The sequence below is a fragment of the Sceloporus undulatus genome, chromosome 6, assembly GCF_019175285.1.
Source record: "Sceloporus undulatus isolate JIND9_A2432 ecotype Alabama chromosome 6, SceUnd_v1.1, whole genome shotgun sequence".
In the NCBI taxonomy this organism is placed as follows: Eukaryota; Metazoa; Chordata; class Lepidosauria; order Squamata; family Phrynosomatidae; genus Sceloporus; species Sceloporus undulatus.
In genome coordinates, this window is record NC_056527.1 from 134,943,110 (window position 1) to 134,963,660 (window position 20,551).

The window sequence follows — 20,551 nt, forward strand, 5'->3', positions numbered from 1 at the left end:
TTCAAGGAGTTTCTGCTTTGTATGTCAGGACAGAAAAGTAACAGAGTAGACAGCCAAAATACACTTAAGGCCCCATATTCTGTCTGATCTTGGAAACTAAGCAAGGTCAGCCCTGGTTAGTACTTGGATAGGAGACCTCCAATGAATGCCAATGAATGCTGTAGGCTGTATTTTAGAGGTAGGGGCTGGCAAAACCACCTCTGAGTGTTCCTTGCCTATGAAAGCCCTATAAAATTCATGGAGTTACCACAAGTGAACAGGTGAGTTGAAGGTACATACACAGATGGAACTCAGGTGTTCTGTCCATCCTTTTGCTCTTTGCAAAGTGCATGGGGAAAATGTTGACATGTGCCTCCTTTGACGTCCAGATTTTTTTGGCACGCTCCTATCATGGGCTTTGGCATTGCATCTTGTGTGTGGGCAGAGCAGGATTTACTTTCTCCCCCACCCATGTTCGGGACAGAACAGTGCAGCAGAATTTAGAGTGGAAACGAAGCTTGCAAGGTCTCTGGTTTCAGCAAGGAAGCTCCACGACAAAATTTGCATAAAGTTCATGCAGATAGCCAGCTTTGCATAATTTGCATACAACTTAGACTGCATTCATCCTCAGATCATGTCCCCAGTAGCACCAGACTCTCCACCTTGGCTCATCCCTCTCCTTTAATCCTCCCTCTCACACACAAAATCATTTTTTAAAAAAGATACTATACCACTGCAGACAATTGCAGTGAATATCTGTGGCAACTGGACAAGGGGTGTTTCAGGTGCCCAGATCAATGGCCTTTCATGCCTGCCTCAGTTTTCCCCTTGCCTACATACACAATCCAAGCCCCCTGTCCCTTAAGTTATTTGCTGAGCGGGTGTCATTAATAGTCATATTTTGTGTGTGTGAGTGTGTGTTTGTGTACCTTCCACTCATCGACTGACTTATGATGACCCTATTAATTGCATAGGGTTTTCTTTGGCAAGGAATACTCAAAGGTAGTTTTCCTTTGTTTTCCTCTAAAATATAGCACACATCACTTGGTATTGGTTGGTGGTCCCAGCGTAGCATAGCGGTTTCAGTGTTGGACTACAACTCTGGAGACCAGGATTTAATTTCTTGCTGAGCCATGAAACACACTTGGGTGATGTTGGGCAAGTTGCATGCTCTCAGCCTTAGAGGAAGGTAATGGCAAACCTCCTTTGAACAAATCTTGCCAAGAAAACCCTATGATGGCCTTAGAGTCATCCTAAGTTGAAAATGATTTGAAGGCAAACAATAACAACAACACCCTCTTTGAAGTACTGACCAGCCCTGACCCTGCTTAGTTTCCAAGAGCGGATGCTGTCTGGTGCCTTTACAATATTTTGGCTATGATCCTAATTACTTATACATAATTACTTTCAGGATAACTAAGGCGCTGTACAGACCGGTGCTTTGTGCCAGCCTGCACGCATACTAGGGTTGCCTCGGGGCAACCTTTCCAGATGCCCCACAACCCTAGTACGTTGTAATGGTGGCGCCCATTCTACATGGATGCCACCATTACAACGTCACAGCCGCGCCGGCTCCAAATGGAGCGGTGCGGACATGACGTCCTGGCACTGCGGAAGGGCACCTATGGTGCCCTTTCTGCGGTGCTGGAAGGAGCTCCATTTTGGAGCCCCTTCCTGTGTTTGTGTCATTGGCACACCCTTTACACGGCTGTGCCAGCGACACAAAAGAGAAAGGGGCCGAGTGGCCCCTTTCTCCCTTTCCTCGATGCTGTTGGGGTGTCCTTGGGGCTTGAAGCCCCAAGGACACCCCTTTTCAGGTTGGGGGGAAGTGGCCTTTTGCTGCTTCCCCGGGGCCTGGAAAAGTGGTGGATCGGGACCTCAGGGCTGCTGCTGTGGCAGCTGAGGCCCTGATCCGTCAGGGAAAGGGGTAGGTGCAGACCGCCCCAAAGGGGCAGCCTGTACACCGCCTAAGGCATATATAAGCCAGTTGGTGTAGTGGTTTGAGTGTTGGGCTATAACTCGAGACCAGGGTTCAAATCCTCACCCATGGAAATCCACTGGGTGACCTTGGCCAAGTCATACTCTCTCAGCCTCAAGGGAAAGCAATGACAAACCTCCTCTGAATAAATCTTGGCAGATAACCCTAGGACAGGTTTGTCATAAGTTTGGGTCAACTTGAAGGTGCATAACAACAAAAAATAAGTTACACTGTGGCTGTAAATTGGTGAGGGGTAGTTTCATTGGGACCCCCCCCCCCACTTCTTTTGAAATTGAGTTGCAACTTTTAAAGTTACTGTTGTAGTTACAGGAACAGTAGAGGAGATTGTTTTTTAAAAGGAACTTCCCAAGCTATATAGCTAAGCATGTGCTCAGAGGTACACCATTCCATAATTCTTTGCAAATGTCTTCTAGAAACCCTTATTTTCACATCTGAGTTGGCTGCATTGTGGAGTTTTAACTTTTAAAAAAACAGACAACATTAACATCTATTGACTTCTGTTCCAGATGTAGGGAGCATAACAAACCATCCAAATGGAAGGAGTGACATATAGCATGCATCACCTGATATTGCTTGGTGGTTCTAATGTGGCATAGTGGTTTGAGTGTTGGACTATAACTCTGAAGACCAAGGTTCAATTTCTTGCTGAGCCATGAAACCCACTGGGGTGACCTTGGGCATGTCCCATGCTCTCAGCCTTGGAGGAAGGCAATGGCAAACCTCCACTGAACAAATCTTGCCAAGAAAACCCCATGTGAAGCCACATGGAACTCACTTCACAGCAGTGGGTCCATAGCCCAGTGATATATTTATCCCTGTTCAGCATTCAGAAATTTCTAGATTTCTGGATAGCTGGATAGTTTTGTGCCTGAAACTCTGGAAACTGCATCAAGTTAGCGTGTAGACCAAAGTGAGCAATGTGCAGCCTGTGGGCCATTTGGTGACCTCTTGAGACCCTGGGGTAAAAACAAAATTGGCCCTAAATGGTGGGGGAGCCTTTTCACCTAGGCCATTCAGACCTAGGAGAGGTCTGTTTTGAAACTGGATGTGAACCAGTAGTAACTTGTTCTCATAACTTATTGACAAGAAAGCAACCTCTCCTGAGCCTAAAATGGTGTTAGAAGGGACTAAAAACATGGTTCATATGCCCCCATGCCTTCTTGAAATGGTTTGGGGAGAAAAAATGGATTTGAATTGGGGGTTTTTTCTGGTGGAGGGTGAGGTGCATCCCTTCAAGGTTCCTCCCAGTAGTTACCCTCCCAGTGATTCTCAAACATTGGTCCTCTAAGTATTTTAGACTTCAGCTCTCAGAAGCCCAAGCCAACTTGGCCAACATTCAGGAATAATGGAAGATGAAGTCCAAAACATCTGGAAAACCAACCTTGGGAATCACTGGTGTAGACATTACTCAGTCAGAACAAAGGTCAGACTTGATATAAGGCACCTTCCTATCATGTTTCCTATGCTGCTGTTGTTGTTTGTATGTTCCTATCACTCCCACAGAGAGTGTGATGTACTGGGTTGAGAGTTAGACTGCCACTCTGCGGACCACAGTTCAAATCCCCACTTGATTCAAATCCCCATTGGGTGACCTTGAGCAAGTCACAATCTCTCAGCCTCAGAGGAAGGCAAGGGCAAGCCTACCTTGCCGATAAAACCCCATGATAGGGTGGCCTGAAGGTTGCCATATGTTGGAAACAATGTCACTGAACAACAAGAAGTGAAAAATTGCTCTCCTGATAGCTGAGACAGACATAATTCACCCACAGTTTTATGGGGAAGATAGTGGCAGAGCACCAGGGTTGGTATTTGGTTATATCACACTTGAGGGAGGCCTGAGCCAATTTGCCCAAAGTGAGGAGCACATCTTCCAGCCCAAGGTATCATAGCCTGGAGGGGGCACAAAGCATGCCTACTCTGATCCTGCCTCTGCCACCGATTGTCTCCCTGGCTCCTCGGGCAAGTCATGTCTCCTCCCTCACCACCATCTCTCTGGGCCCCGAGTTTCTCCACTTCTCCAGATTGGTATCGTGAAGGCTTAGTCACCAAGACCTCGCAATCCTCGGAGGCCCCATGCTCACACACGCTGTTCCCATACCCACACACCTCTGCACTGTTGGAGGTTCACGCACCCCATTGCCTCTTGGGGCTGAGAGAGCAAGACAAGCGCCTTGAGAAGTGATGGTTGCCGGCCTTGGCGCTTTGAAGATCAAAAGCCTTCTCTCTCTCTCTTCTCTGGAGTTCTTCGAAGCACTTCGATACCTTCCTTGCAGGGTTTTGGATTGCTCCTTCCAGCATGCCCAAGCAAGTGTGTCTTTGGCCTGCCTGAAATCCCAGCCTTGCAAGTGGGAGAGAAGCCAGCTATGCTTCCTAAAGGGGGTAATGATGAGTAAGATCCAAGGGGGAGCACCCCAAATCATATGAGAGTGGTGTTCCTCACCAACCCATCAGAAAAGATCACTGAGATGTTCATTAAGTGGGGAGCATCTGACTGTCTCCCCCACATCTTTCTTTTCCCTTTCCCTCTTCTGCTGCTCTACCTCCCTTCTCCCAAGACTGGGGCCCAAATGAAAAAGTTGCTCATATGCAAATCGCCCACTTTGCATGGGCCGCTTGCCAAAGTTCCTAGGACATAAAATGAAAACACACACACATATACACAAGAAAGAGAGAGAGGGAAAAAACCACAGGGGAAAAATTGAATAAATAAACTGCCTTACCTGGGGATGAGCTGTGCAAAGGGGGTGCGGTCCCAGAAGCCTGGGCAACTGTTCTCACCTGCCTCCTCAATGTGGCAACCGGCACTGCCACGCCAGAGGTGCTAGCAAGGAGCAGCACTAGCAGCAGCTGGCAAGACAGAGGGAAAAAAGAGAGAGAGAATTTTGGGGGAAGACAGAAAGGTGGCAGAAGGAGAATCTTGGTCTACTTAAGGGGCAGAGGGAAGCTGGCAGCCCCACGAGCCACCACTTTGGACGAGGGCTGGCTGGGTTGTGACAGATACTTTTCCTCTAGCAGGATGGTGAATTTGGACCCGGCACATGCAGGTAAGGCCCCTCTCTTTCTCCCCCAGAGGACAGGATGGTTCTTGTTCATGGAAGGAGAGAGAAATAGTCACTTTCTAAGTTTTTTTCTTTTTCTCCCCGCCCTGTTGGGGGAAAAAACCCTAAAGGGTTCCTCTTAAAGCTGTCAGTTGTTTCACTGTGACAGGTTCCTGTTTGCTCTCATCTTTCCTTGTTTTAAGATACACGTGTGGGAAGGGGGGAATAGCAACTAGGTATGTCAATGCAAGGAATGGGGTGAGATGTGCAAGGAGTTGTCATTTCCAATGGGTTGGGGGTACAGGGAAGGGTTGTTATAAGCCGGGAATATTAAATTACCACTTGGGGTTCATTTTACAAAACTTGACAGGTGCCCAAGCTCCAAGGTTGCCTGGAACTTGATACTATTTGACTTGGAAGATGGTTTTTTTCATTCTTCTGTTCTTAGGCATCCCAAGAGCTGATGCACAACTGTAGTGACAAGAATGTGTTTTCTGCACATGCTCAGAAATGCTCTCTTCTTCTAAGGCTGAGCTCTGAAACTGAAATTTTGTAAAATATTTGCTGTGCAGCTGTGCCTGAATTTGCCTAGCAGTACTGTATGTAGGAGATGGGACTAAAGACAACTGCATTTCACCTAAGATTTCAGACCTTCTGTTTTTGGATTATGACTCCCAGAATCCACTAGCCAGATGGAAGTCTGACCACTGTAGTCCCCCAAATCAATTTTTCCATGTTCAGTGAGCTACATAGATGGAGAGAGGGTGTTTGCGCATTCTCACATGGCGAGGGTTGTACTAAGTGCTACTTGTGATCCCTTCCAATTCCACCATTCAATGGTTGGTTCCACAAACATCGGTTCCCCTCTCCCACCCTTTGGCAGTTTGTGTTGGGGTGGGTATACAAAGCTAGGGCTCTGCATTTTTGTAAGAACAATGCTGTTTCTTCTGATTGCCACACTTTTGCAAAGGCATGGATGGAAACAATGAGTGGGAGGAAACATTGCTCTGAGATACAAGTGACTCTGTGGGTAGGCTGGAAGAGAAAAACAGAGTACAGACCCTTCATCATTCCCTTGGACTGTATATTTTAACTTTGTAAGCCGCCCCGATTGCTTTTGTAGAGAGGGGGGATACAAATAAATTATTGTTATTATTATTATTATTATTATTATTATTATTAGATCTGGTAGAAAGCAGGCAGGGTAGAGTAACAAACAAGGAAAGTAAGGCAGTCAGGCGCTTCTTCGTTTCAACATGAGAGAATGCTAACCAGGCTTACGTGTTTACACCTGTTTTTCACCACTGGAGAATCTGAGAAAATAAATGTGTTTCTAAGCATGTACTGAGTATTTTCCCTATTGGTATCAAGGATTCTTCAACAGCCTCCCTTGCCTTACAAAAATATACATTTGGGATAGGGAAGAGATCTGACAGGCCATACTGGTTTAGGACATCTTGGAGTTTTACTCCAAAAAGGTAATTTTTCCAAGCTCTGTTCAGGACAGCAGTCTCCAAAATCAGGCATGTAATAATAATAATAATAAAATTTTATTTGTATACCGTCCTTCTGAAAATCAGGGCAGTGAACAGCATCTAATAACAATACATACATATACATTAAAACAATTCAATAAAAACAATAAAATTAACATGCCGGCCTACAGTGCTGACGCGGGGGGGGGGGGGGGGGGGAGAATTACTGGTCAGGGGTAGGCTTGTTCGAATAGATGGGTTTTTAGCCCCTTCCTAAATTGGGCTAGGGAGGTGGCTGAGCGGAGCTCGAAGGGCAGCGCGTTCCAGAGGTTTGGGGCTAAGATGGAGAAAGCCCTCCTAGAGGTGGAATTATATTTCACCTCTGGAACTCTTAGCAGTAGCTGCCCTGAAGATCGAAGTGCGCGGGGCGGATTGTACGGAGAGAGGCGGTCCTCCAGGTACCCTGGGCCCAAGCCATTTAGGGCTTTATAGGTGATTACCAACACCTTGTATTGCGCCCGGAAGCGAATAGGCAGCCAATGTAAGTCTTTAAGGACAGGTGTTATATGACTGGCCCTGGCAGTGCCAGTGACCAGACGGGCTGCCATATTCTGCACAAGTTGCAGCTTCCGAGTATGGTACAAGGGTTGCCCCATGTAGAGCGCATTGCAGAAATCCAACCTAGAGGTTACCAGGGCGTGTACAACAGTTTCAAGGTCTCCCCAGTCGAGGTAGGGACGCAGTTGGCGTATCAGCCGAAGCTGATAACAGGTGCTCCTGACCGTCGCATCCACCTGAGATGTAAGGTGGAGCGACGAGTCCAGGAGCACCCCCAAGCTGCGTACAGAGTCCTTCACGGAAAGCGTGATTCCGTTCAGGACAGGTGGAACCACCGCCAGCCTCGGACCGGGGGAACCTATCACCAGTACTTCCGTCTTCTCTGGATTCAGGCTGAGTCTGTTGTCCCTCATCCAGCCCATTACCGACTCCAGACAGGCCACGAGAGGAGAGACGCCAATCCCGGTCACTAGAGAAGACTATTTGGGTGTCATCAGCGTACTGATAACACCGCGCCCCATGTCTCCGGATGATCTCTCCCAGCGGTTTCATGTAAATGTTGAAAAGCATGTGGCATCTTTAGTGCCATTTCAGTATCTTCAGGTACCTGTTATTGCTCCATATTGTCTTCATTGTCCATCATTCCCTGTACAAACGCACTGGCATCTTCCAAAGACATACAGTGTTCATTTTATTAAGTCACAGAGCACATGGACTAGAATCCTGTTGGTGTCTTATGCATGAGTAAGATCCTCTACAGAAGTGCTTGGGCATTTTTGCTGCATGTGGAATGGCCATATTCAGTTCAAGGCTGCAGAAATGGAGTTGCACATATGGCGCCATCACCCATGGTTGCATGTTGCCCAGGACTGCTTGTTGTGTATGCAGATGTGAATTCAGTTACAAAATCATGGCAGTTCACTAACATGAAAGCGTTGCACCGTGTAACTTTGCACAAGCATGAAGTTATGCTCCATTTCTTTGATGTATAATTGCAGCCACGTGCAAATGCTTTCCTTGTTGCAAGAGTGTGAAAATCCACTTATCCCCATTTCCACTTTGTTTTTGTTATCTTTTTGGTTTCAAAAATAATATTCCTGCTTTCTATTCAGGAGATTAATTGCTCATAGCAGCTACACAAAACCAGCAAAGAGTCTTGTGGCCTTTTAATGGCAGTGGCCACAAGTCTATATTGTGGTCTACCCTGCATAACTTTACATATAATTAAGTACATGGGAGATGTATTATAAACCTTCCCAGTGAACTGCATATCCGTGTGTTGGCAAGAGTGTCCTAATGCACATTGGGCTCTATGATGAGCACTGGCAGTGCCTACCAGCCATTTTCTGGATGGTAATTGGGAATGCTCAGTGCACACTGGTCCCAGTGCACACCAGTGCCCCTTGCTCATTGATTCTGATATGCATTTGTCCCAACGTGCAACGGTCAGTTCACTGGCTCCTCTACATAGTAGCATCATGGCATCCTCTTACTGAATATGGACATTACTAAACTGCTCAATTCTATTTCCCACAGATATAAGTCCATTTACCTAGACGTACTTCTGATACTGAATTGCAGTCTAAATGTTTTAGGGTGCTTATGATGACGATTCTTATTAATACAGACCACTTTGTGAAAGGCAGCTTTTTCTAATGAAAGTTCTGCATCACAAATCAGAACAGCATCCCTAGCAAGGATCCAGAGGAAAGAGGAGAGAGTGTACTACAGTTCCATGTGACCTGGCCACAGTCCTCCTTCCTTTCTGGGAACATCTAGGTTAGATTACTCAATGCACTTAATGTGGGCCAGGCGTTAAAGACTTCAGGAAGCTCCAACTAGCTCAGAAAATAGCAAAGATTCTGATGGCTGGTCGTGGAAGAAGGAAACATGTCTTCTCAGTATCAAAAGCCTGTTTGTTTTTTTCTTCTGGGACAAGTAACAATACTACCATTGACCTACTAAATGGTCTAAAATGGTTTAGGGCAGGGTAGGCAACTTCAGCGTGTCTGGGAATCAACCTCCTACCCTGGGAAACTTTGAAGGCTATTTGGTTTGTCAAAAATGCCCCCAAGTTAGGAAGAGGGACAAAACAGAAAGTAAATGGAAATCCACTTCTGGTTTTCAAAAACTGGAGGCAAGGCAAGTAATGTTAAACAGACAGGAGATACGTTGAATTGTTGTTGTTGTTGTTGTTGTTGTTGTGTGCCTTACAGTAATTTCTGACTAATGGTGACCCTAAGTGTGCCAAGAAAACCCAAGCGTGTGACTTGCCCAAGTGAGTTTCCATGGCAGACGTGGGATTTGAACCCTCAAGGAGAAGTGTACAGTTAATTTCAAAAGTGAATTTCTCCTCCTGAAGGCCTCAGCAATCCCCCCCCCAAAAAAAAAACCCTCACAAAAAAAGTAGCCTTAGCCTCAGATAGGATCATGCCTTAGGTCTGCCATAAGCAATGGCGTACCTGGTATATTTGATTCTCAGTGCAGATCATTTTTCAATAAACCTATCTTCTCGTCAACTGCCTTTGCCAGGTCTGGTGAAGCTGCTGGCCAGGCAGCAAAGGGAGGTGACTCTTTGTACTGCCTAGCCATCAGAGCTGGAAGGCAGCCCTTTCCCATCAGCACACCCGGTGGCACCTCTCTCTGAAGGGTCACCCAGTATGGTCCGCACTCCCTGTCTCCCCCAGTACTCCATGGCCATGTCAGAAATGACTTGGAAGCACACAATAACAAATGTATGTAGACAGAGCTTGTAGCATCTTGGAGACTAACTGAAAGAAAGATTTAACTTCCTTAAGTCTTAAAGGTGCTACAGGACCTCTTTGCATACTGATTCTACAGACTAACACAGCTATATGTTTGAAGAACAAATGTAAGCTACTATATAGTCATCAGACTGCAGACATACATTTAGACTACAGTTTCCAAAATCCCCCAGCCAGCTTAGCCACTGACTGTTCTGGCTGGAAGACTCTGGGAATTGTAGTCCATGTTCTGAGTAGTATTAGCAGCAGTAGCTGTTTCTTGAGTTTATGTAGCCTTTTGAAACACACCATCAGTGTGTGTTTCCAACTGATGGTGATGCTAAGGTGACCCTATCGCAGGGTTTTCTTGACAAGTTTTGTTCAGAGGAGGTTTGCTGTTGCCTTCCCCTGAGGCTGAGAGAGTGTGACTTGCCCAAGGTCACCCAGTGGGTTCCACAACTGAGCAGGGAATTGAACCCATGATCTCCAGAGTCCTAGTCCAACACCCAAACATTTGCTTCAGTTTATTAAGCCTTTCATTAATAGAGGCAACTAGGGGAATGAGATGGTTAATACTGCAAAAGACCCAAGTCTATCTCTGGATCAACATCTTGTAAGAGCTGTCATCACATCCGCACATAAGTTTTTCATGAATATTCGCTTGCATTTCAGCAAGTATAACCACAAAGATCAACTTATTTTTCAGTGCTTACAGGTATCTTTCTATCCAGGAAAACATTTCACATGCTCTGTTTATGTGTGGACATATCTCTTCATTTGTCTGCAGTGGCTCTGTCCAAGCTCTGTCCGAGCACATTCAAAGGAAAGGCAGCCAATTTGTTTAAGTCCCAAGGGCCCCAAGTTCAAAAATATGGCACACATTGAAAGACTACCAGGAGGCTGGCATAGTTATAGCACTTTGTGGTGAGACTAACTGTCTTGGCTTTTCATGAATATGATAGCCAGACATTGGAGAGGTGGAGGGGTGAAAGGGATCTGGGCTAAAAGAACTCAGGGAAAAAAAATTAAGTGTGAAAACTGTGCTTGTGAAAATATATATCATGATGTGTCACACAAAACCCTAACATACTTTAGAAGGCTTTTAGCACACTGTCTTTTCTATTTTTAGTTGCTTTCTTACGCAGTGATGAAGCTTAGAAAAGAAGCAATGAGGACTGGATACTAGCTTCTTGTTTAACCAAGCTATGGTAGCAAGACTGTAGCAAGCTCACCGATCACACAGAAGCATCTTGGGTGCTTTACAGTTAAAGGCTAGACTTAAGCTTAGAAGCAGTTCAGAGAATTCATACTGTTTTCTCAGGAACATGAACTATGAGCCAAGAAGTCTTTAGTTCATCTTAACCATAACTTTCACTGTGAGAGCTTTAGGGGTTGCTTCCAATATTCTCCCCACCAAAACACCTTCCTTGATTTTGGATTTCGGAGATACTTTACCAAGTTCAAAAAGGTGATCCTAGTCCATGGTGCCAGTGGTTAATTTTTAGACCCTTGTTGTTGTTAATTGCTCTCAAGTCAACTCCGACTCATAGTGACTCTGTGAATGAGACATCTCCAAGATCTCCTGTCATCCACTACTCTGTTTAGGTACTGCAGACTCATGCATAGCATCCCTAACTGAGTCTATCCATCTTGGGTGCCATCTTTCTCCCTTTCTCTACCTTTCCTAGGGCTACCTACCATATTGTCTCTTCTGGTGAGTCCTCCGTTCTGATGATGTGTCCAAAGTATAACAGCCTCAGGGTTGGCTTCCAGGGAGAGTTCAGGCTTGATCTGCTCTTGTACCCATTTGTTTGTCTTTTTTGGCCATCCATGGTATCCTCAGCACTCTTCTCCAGCACCATGTCTCAGATTAGTTGATTTTCTTCCTATTCATATTCTTCACTGTCTAGTTCTCACATATGTACATGGTGATATGGAATACAACAGCTTGAATGATTCTGACTTTAGTGCTCAGACCCTAGACTTATCCTGACAAAATCCAGTTGAGCAAAACTTACTAAACATTTGGGCCAGGATTGTACAGTGTCAATCTGGTCACAGAAGGAAATATCCAAAACTAACCTGGGTAAGTGAAAGCCTCAACCTATTATGGCAGGTAGCCCTGGCCACTCACTACTGCTAGAAAAGCTGGCAGCCACCAAAACATCCTTCAGCCAGAAACTGGCTCTTTCTAGCACCGCCTATTTCTTCATTGCACTCTTTAAATAGCTCAAGGGTTTGGGATGGTTTTAGAAAAAGGCTGGACAGCTACCTGCTGGGGATGGTTTAGCATGGCATTGAACTCAGTGAGGCCCCTTTCAACCCTATAATTCCAACTATGACACTTTTAACACTTTCAGTTATGTTTTAAAGGCCATATATTTCTATCACCAGGTGAAGCATGTAAGAGCTGCTTTCTTTAACCTATCCTACCGCCATCACACACTTTACAACAGGGGTGGGATTCATACAGCCCATTTATTGATGCATACAGCTCATTTATTTCAGGTACATATTTCTATCTGTGAATATATTTGTTATTGTTTTGATGAATTAAGGTTGTAGATATGCTTAGAGTAAAAAAGGGGGGGGTTATATATCATAAAATGAGTATTTTTAACCATGTATTTGCCCAGTTGGTTACCCAAATGTTAAGTTATTAAGGGGATGATGTGGTAAATAGTTTCAATCTTCTTAAATCATTATGGCATTGTATCATCATCATCATCATCATCATCATCATCATCATCTCAATCATTCCCCCTCCCCCCAAAAAATAATTCGGCCTCAAGGAAGCTTACTATTTACAAGAACAATACTCTTAAAAGCATACAAAAGATTCAACTTTAACTGTCATGGTTCTGTCTTAGGGAATCTTGGGATTTGCAGTTTAAGAGAAGTTAAAATGGAATTGTTGCACTATGAACACTTCTTCCAAAGACTTTACACAACTTCTCCATCTTTCCTTCCTCTGGGGATTTCTTCTAATTGCAGGAAGGGAGGGAAGTGGAAGAAAAGGTGGGAACAACACAGGAGAGCTAGAAATGGAAGACAGTGATGACATTTCCAGACTCCTTGTAAAATTCCCAGAATGAGGCAGGACGGTTGCACAATTCGCTCCTCATTTGGCAGCATGCAGTCTTTCTCTGGAATAAGAGGTTACACACTGCAGCATGTAAACAAGTGAGTCTTGCTGCAACAAAATGTTATGGCATGGACCGCAGCACTACAGTGCCACAACCAGCCATTGCTGTTGTGTGTCTTCAAGTTGTTTTCTGACTTACAGCAATCCTATGGCGACCCTATTTGGGAGGCAAGATTTGTTCAGAAGGGGTCTGTCCTTGCCTTCTTCTGAGGCTGAGAGAGTGTGAGCTGCCCAAGATCACCCAGTGGGTTTTGAAGGCCAAGTAGGGATCCAAACCCTGGTCTCTAGAGTCATTGTTGCTCACACCAAATTTGGGGACAGAAGGGAAATTTCATTGGGAGGTCAAAACTGAGTGCAAATGATTTTTGCATTCTGAACTCAGTTTGCAGCAACTGAAGTAAACTGAGGACAAAAGGGGAAAATGGGAGGAAAGGAGGGAAACTGAGACATTTTAAAAGCAGCTGGAAAAGTGGAAGGACAAAGGATTAATTGGGATTGTCCCTGCCAAATCAGGACAGTTGTACTGGAGAATATGCTATCATAGGTACTCCCAGATATGAAGATCTATCTAAGGCTTCCTATGTCAGCCAGGCCTTTTTCTTAAGCAAGCACAAGCTTTTTGGCTTTTTTCCCCATGAGCATTACTACTGTAGTAAACTCTGACTGCTTTCTCCTCTCTAACTGTAGGAGAAGGTTATTCCTTCTTTGTGCACTGCACAATGGAGCTGTGGGATTCGTTGCCATACGTTGTGGCCATGACCACCAATCTTGGATGACTTCTTAAGCATATTAGACAAATGCATGGAGGAAGGACTATCAGGAGATGCCTACAGTCATGGTACATATGTACCAATCTTTTACAACCTAGATTCCTCCAGATGCATTGGACTAAAACCACAACCAACTATGGTGACTGTGAGAATATAGTCCAACACAACTGGAGAGCACGTGGTTGTGGAAAGCTGGCTACATGTTACCTCCAGGATTGGAAACACCTTTTGAATACCAGTTTCTGGGGACCAACAGGAGAGGAATTAGCTCTTGAATCAGTTTTCCATGCCACAGAATGGCTACTTGAATTACTGTTGTGTGCGTTTGCATGTAACACAACTTTTGATCCTTAGTCTCAAATCTACAATGATCTGATGATACAACAAATCCATCCTACAGGGCTGTTGTAAGAATTGCTAAGGTATTGCCACATGACAACATTACTTCATAGAAGATGCCAGGCTTTCATGGTAATGAAACATATGTGAGATGAGTGACAAGGCAGGCTGAGCTAAGACATAGCAGCGCATTGAAAAGAGAGATAGCTGTGTCTCAAGCAGGGATGGCAGTCTTTGCAAATTTCATTCTTTCAAGCAAAAAAAAAAAAAAAACACAAACCAACAGATTTTGAAAACTGTTTGCAGATTGGGTCTTTATTCAACACACAATAGGCACACACATTTTTCGGCTCACAACATTCAGCATTTTTTCAGCACACACATTATTCAGCCCACAACATGTGCATGCATTTGCACAGCATTTTCTGCATAAAGAAAAAAAATCTTTTCTGCACAGAAATTCATCATTTTTCTGCCCCCTAAAATGGTTTTCTGAAGTCGTGTGCATTTTTGGCAAAGAATAAGTCTGGAACTGTGAAAATTCTCGTCCTTGCAATATTTTCTTCTTCAGAGCTTCTCGACACTTGGGAAACCCATTTTTTCATCTATCATTCAGATATTTTTGAATATTCTTTCCATCTCTAGAATGAAACGATGGCATGGAAAAAATATTTATGTATTTATTTAATACCTCACCTTTCTTCCAATGAGACATTCAAAGCAGTTTGCAAACATCTCATCTTAAGACAGCATTAAAATGTGTTGCATGGTTATCCGCATCTGACAAGGACACCAATACTTCCATTGTGTTCTAAGTGAACATTATTGGAGCACATTTGCTTGGCTTTGGAGAGAATGGTTATCAAAAAGTACTGGACCTCTAGAAAGTGGTCACATATGTGGCCCTCCAGATATTGTTGGACCACATACCTCCCATCACCCCATGGCAAAGAAAACCAATAGTGATGGATGATGGGGACTGTAGTCCAGCAAATTTTGGAGGGTCACATATTTCCTCTCCCTGAGCTGGAGGATATTCACAAGTACATATTTCTCTTTGCTGGAGAATCAAGTCACTTGAGAGTTGTGAAAGAGAAACCTATTTGCCTCTTCAGCAGTACAGTTGACTAAAATGAACATTGCAAAGAATAAATCTGCTCTCCTGCTAGTGTTTGGTTTTATAGCAAAGCTCCCTGTCACTGAATGAAGTTGCTTTTGAGTGTGTCAGTTCCTCACTGAGAAGTAGCTTGCCTCTTCAGCAGTGCAGGCAGCTGTAGAAGAAACTTCAAAGCATCCCTCTCTACTGTTCTTTGGCTTAGTAGCAACACCAGGTTCTTGTAGTCCTAATGAAGGAGCAAAGATGTGTGGGAAAGTTATGACGGGTGAAACTTGCTCCGTGTAGTAATGAAACTGACTAGTCTGGCTCAGTTGTGTAAGATGTTGATGGCTGACTTTCATTCTTTGTTGGTGTTAACTCTTGAAGGCATAGGAGTTGTCTTGCGAGATGTCTCAGTATTGGTGATTAGTATTTACATGCAGTAAAGATGATATGGATTGTTTTTGGTGGGTTTTTCTGGCTATGTGGCCATGTTCCAGCAGAGTTTCTTCCTGACGTTTGATATGGATTATCGTACCCTCCAAGGGTTCCAATTTGTCAGGGGCAATCCCAATTAATTCTATGCTGTTCCACTTTTTCAACTACTTTTCAAATGTCCCAGTTCCTCCACTTTCCATCTTCAGCCTTCTTCAGTTGCTGCAAACTGAGTCCAAAGGAATTTGCACTCAACTAACTCAGCAGCAGGAAGAGAAGAGGAAGGGATGGACTCTTGCCCTTCCCAGCAAGCTCAGGCAAGAGCAAACTGCTGCAGCGTCTCCTTATTAGTTTGTTTGTTCTTCTTCATTAATAACTTTTGCCATCTTGACCACATGTTGATGTCGCTTGGCCACATCTCTCTTCCCTCCTCAAAACAAATGTGATGGGTGGGTGACTTGCCAAGATCCCTTAGGGAGTCAATGTTCCCTGTATCCCCAACAATTGCCACTTCAGCCTTTGAGGGTTTCAGCCCACCCAAACCCCTCTTGTGCTAAGCCTATTTCCTAAAGTAAATTGATTGCAATGCATTTGGGATTTGGGTTTATATCTAAAGTCATTTCCACTGTGTTAGGGATTCAAAAGGCATTTGGCTGGTGAGAGGACACGTGACAGGGTCCTCTCCCTGTAACTGATTTGTTTGATGTCAAATCCAATTCAATTATACCTGGCAAGCCAGCAACAGCTCCATCAAGACTCTCAATTTTATTTCTTTGTACCAAGGCCAGGCTAGAATTGCAGGCAAGTATTCCTGGAGTGTGTGTGTGCTCCAGTCTGGCTTTCCAAGGCTGCTTTCTGATTGAGATGTTAATCCAGATGAAGGATTCAAATGTGCCCTTTTAAATAATGTTTCCTAAGTCATCAGGTAATGAGCAAGCCTATGCAACTGTGGACTTTAAATACATTTCAACTATCCTGATTTGGCAATTTGGACATCCACTGTATGTCCAATTTTTCAGCTGCTTTTAAGATGTCCCAGTTTCTCTTTTCTTCTCCCACACTCCCACTTTGTCTTTGTCTTACTTCAGTTGCTGCAAACTGAGTCCAAAATGCATACGTAGTGTGCATTCATTTTATTCCGCAATGGGGGTTGGAGAGGAGAAAGCACAATCTTGTCTTTCCTAATAGCAAAAGCAAACTGCTGCAACCTCTCATAGCTTGTGTTCCTCCCCATTAATAAGTTTTGCCTTGTTGTGGACCATAGTCTGATGTTGCTCTACCACATTTGTCCCAAGTTTCATCTGTGAAATGTAGGAGGTATATAATTTAGCAAGAGCCAGCCCGGCATAGTGTTTTGAGTGTTGGACTACAATTCTGGAACCCAGTGTTTGAATCCCCCATTGGGCATGAAAACCCACTGGATGACTTTGGACTAGTCACATACTCTCAGCCTCAGAGGAAGGCAAAGGCAAACCCTCTCTGAACAAATCTTGTCAAGAAAACCCCATAATAGAATGGCCTTAGGGTCACCATAAGTCAGAAACAACTTGAAGGGACATAAAAACAACATATGTTAAGCACATTGCTTCATCTTTCATCCTTCTAATATTTTACAGTTCACTTCTCAGAAGACACTTGACCATACAAACAAGGGTCAGGGATTCTGGGAGATGATTTTTAAAACCTCTGGAAGACTAAAGTGCATGCAGGACTTGGCTTTATCCAATGGAGATCAGTCTGACCTCTGTTAGTCCTCAAACCTCAAATACAAATGGATCAAATTCCTTTTTATTCTTCTTGCCATTCTTTACATTTTTATGCTCCTTTTTCAGTGACAGGTTGTCCTTTACAATTTGGGGAGAGACTATTAAAGCTTGGTAGCAGAGCATCTGTTCTGCATGCAGAAAGATCTAGGTTCAAATGGCCCATGATCATGCCTGGAAAGCCACTGACTAGTTGGAGTCAATTCCTGTATGTGGAACAAGGAAAGAAGATCCTTCTGTCTATTTGCAAAATGTCTTGGATCAGTCGGCCTTAGGGTCTCCATAAGTTGGAAACGACTTGAAGGCACACAACAACAACAACAACAACAACAACAACAACAGTCCTACTGGCAAACTCTTCCATGAGGTCAATACAAATGGGGAAGAAAGTGATCGAAAATGGATAATTTGTGAGACTACGTCACTCATAACTGACACTGTGCAAGCAATATATGAAGCCTCTCCAAGCTGTAGATTTCTGAGACAAACCTCACCTGCTCCATTTGAAGTTTCTTTGCCAATCTTCTTGTTTCTTAAACCTTTAAATTATCTTTTGTTATCCCTCTGGATTCTTTGTGGTCTTGTTGTAAGCATGATACATAAAGCCCATGTCAATTATCTCCTCTGCCTGCTTGAAAAGAACAATTATACTTCATAGGGTTTTGCCTTCCATGTTGCTTTAATGGGAAACTCACCTGGCAAAACCGCAGAAAACAAGTACAGAGCAGGTTTCTTTTTCTCTCTTGTATTATTTATTTTAAAGACAGTGATGAACGGATGCAAATCACCCTTCTCCAAAAGGGAACCGGCTAGTGGAAGCTTATGCAAATTGCTTTTCAAAAAAATCTTGTTCCAAATATATTGCATAGGGTTAAAGGTGTTATTGAAAAGGTAGCTGTGTGTAATTTAAATATTGGTGTTTTTTTTAATTGATGTAACTAGTTCTGTGTTTGAGCTCTCTTGATAAGAAGAGATATAAAGGGGCATATCTTGATAGTGGGGTCCAGACATCCCAAATTCATTTGTGGCTGAATCCAGCGAAGGTCCATGATTTCGGCAGAACAGACAACCATTTCTGGGGTGAAGCTCTAATAAAAATACAGTAATCAAAACAAAGGACAGGCAAAATGATGCCAGATGAGGTGTTCTGTTCAATTTTAGTGAGCAACATAGTGGCCCTGTCTACTATGAGGATCTCTTCCGACAGGCCTTCCTTGAGTAACTCACTTGATCACCCATTGCTATGGACCACCATATGGAATATCCCAGGATGCCCATCTCTCTATTGTTGACTGATGTTTTAATAATTTAGATGATATTTTAATATTATTATGTGAGAATTATAATGTTGTTGTTTTTGGAGGGAGGGGCAATGGGGTCTTAGTTTGTATGGTTGTAATGTATTTTATTGTTTTAAGCTGCCTTGATCCTGTAGGAGAGGGGGGATAAAATAAATTATTATTATTATTATTATTACTATTATGGATGTGTGCAGGAGAAGGACTGGGAGAAGGAGAAGAAAGACATAAAATTTAAAGGGTTCTTTTTGGGTGAAAGCATGATAATTGAGGCAATCTGGTTCAAACTGACCAGCTAGGGATTTTTTTGGCAAACTTTTCTCTCACAGTGTTAGCCTTGCATCTGTAATAATATGGTAACAATACTGGCCAAACATAATGACCTTCTGATGGAGTGATTTGATTGTAAAAATACAAAAATGTAGACCCACAACACCGTAGGCAGCATGATGTTAATTTGGGGGTCATTGTGCAAGTTTACGAACAAGGCTTTTGAAAGGATTATTGAGGCATTGTTGTCCTTATTAATTTTCCTGATACATCTTTTAGTCCATGCCTTGTTCGTAAACTTGCATAATGTGACTTTCCTTTTTCACAATCCCCATAGAGCACTTGTATATCATCTGCACAGATACTCATTTTAAAAATATATAATTTGTTTTGTACTATCTTTCCACACTAAACCCTGGGGGGGGGGGATGCAAAAAATACAAATACCACCCTGAAGGGGAAATTAGAGTTGTAAAAAGTTTGGAGACTATGGCTCCCAGAAACCCCCAGCTTTGCATGACCACTGTGAATTCTGAGAGCTATAATCCAAAAATGTCACTAGAAATGTGTCCAACTGTTAGGATCAGAGCCATTTTGGGACTATTTTTCTCTCCCGAGTTTCTCCAAACAGAAGGAAGCTCATATGGAAAGGCCTGTTTTGGTTGTCCTGCCTTTGCTATCCACCCACCCTGAGCCGTGATCAGGGAAATGAATGGCAAAGACTCAAAGGTGAATGGAAAGGAGTGGAAGAGCAAGGAGCAACAGGAGGAGGGAGGTAGCGTCAAGCTTATGAATATTCCAGAAGCCGTATGTGGAGGAATTGGGAATTTGAAAGTCTGATGACATATTTTTATAATGACACGCTCATTGATGCTGTTTAGAGGAAGGCACAGATGCTGTGGATTGTGCCCTGCTATTAAAATCAGCTTGTGTGGTGTTTTCAGATATCAAGATGAGTGACAATGTGGCTGATTCCACGGACACACGGAACGAAAGCAGCCACATCGAACCCGGTAAGAGAAACTCTCTCTTTTTAAGCCTTATCATCCCGACTTGCCTCAGGACAATAGCAGGGCAAGTTCAAAGAGGAGGGTGCTATCCAAAACTTGTAGCCGTAACTTGCATATTTTGCCATTTTGACAGCAGAGTTATTTGTGTCAAAGCTGGGGTCCAGAGTTGAGGGACTGGTCAAAATTCTGAGCAGAACAAAAGCTTTCTTAATTAGGATCAGAGTAACTTCACACACAGTGTAGCAATTTAAGTGTTGAACTATGACTCTGGAGAGCAGGGTTCAGTTCCCAGCTTGGCCATGAAACCCACTGGATGAATTTGGGCAGGTCACACTCTCTCAGCCTCAGGGAAAGGCAATAGCAAACCTCCTCTGAACAAGCCTTGCCAAGAAAATCCAATTATAGGGGGTCGCCGTAAGTCAGAAATGACTTGAAGGCACACAACACACAAACGCAACTTAATGCGGCACATGCGCATGTTTGACATTTCCTTCCTTGAATCAAGAATGAAAACTGGGCCTCTGACAAAAACTGGACCGTTTTGTGAGAAACTGAGTGTGAGTTTGCTTCCATATATCTAGATAGATAGATAGATAGATAGATAGATAGATAGATAGATAGATAGATAGATA

The 20,551-nt window shown here is 43.7% G+C and overlaps 1 protein-coding gene across 1 annotated transcript in view; it reads left to right on the plus strand.

The window, feature by feature from the left end:
- The first annotated feature begins 4,946 nt into the window (after window positions 1-4,946).
- POU2F3 (POU class 2 homeobox 3) overlaps window positions 4,947-20,551 on the plus strand; it is an 84,556-nt gene continuing 68,951 nt past the window's right edge. Inside the window, exons 1-2 of the mRNA XM_042475546.1 lie at window positions 4,947-5,022; window positions 19,854-19,922. Of these exons, the coding sequence (XP_042331480.1) occupies window positions 4,995-5,022; window positions 19,854-19,922 (97 nt within the window). The 5' untranslated portion in view covers window positions 4,947-4,994. The remainder of the gene's footprint in view (window positions 5,023-19,853; window positions 19,923-20,551) is intronic.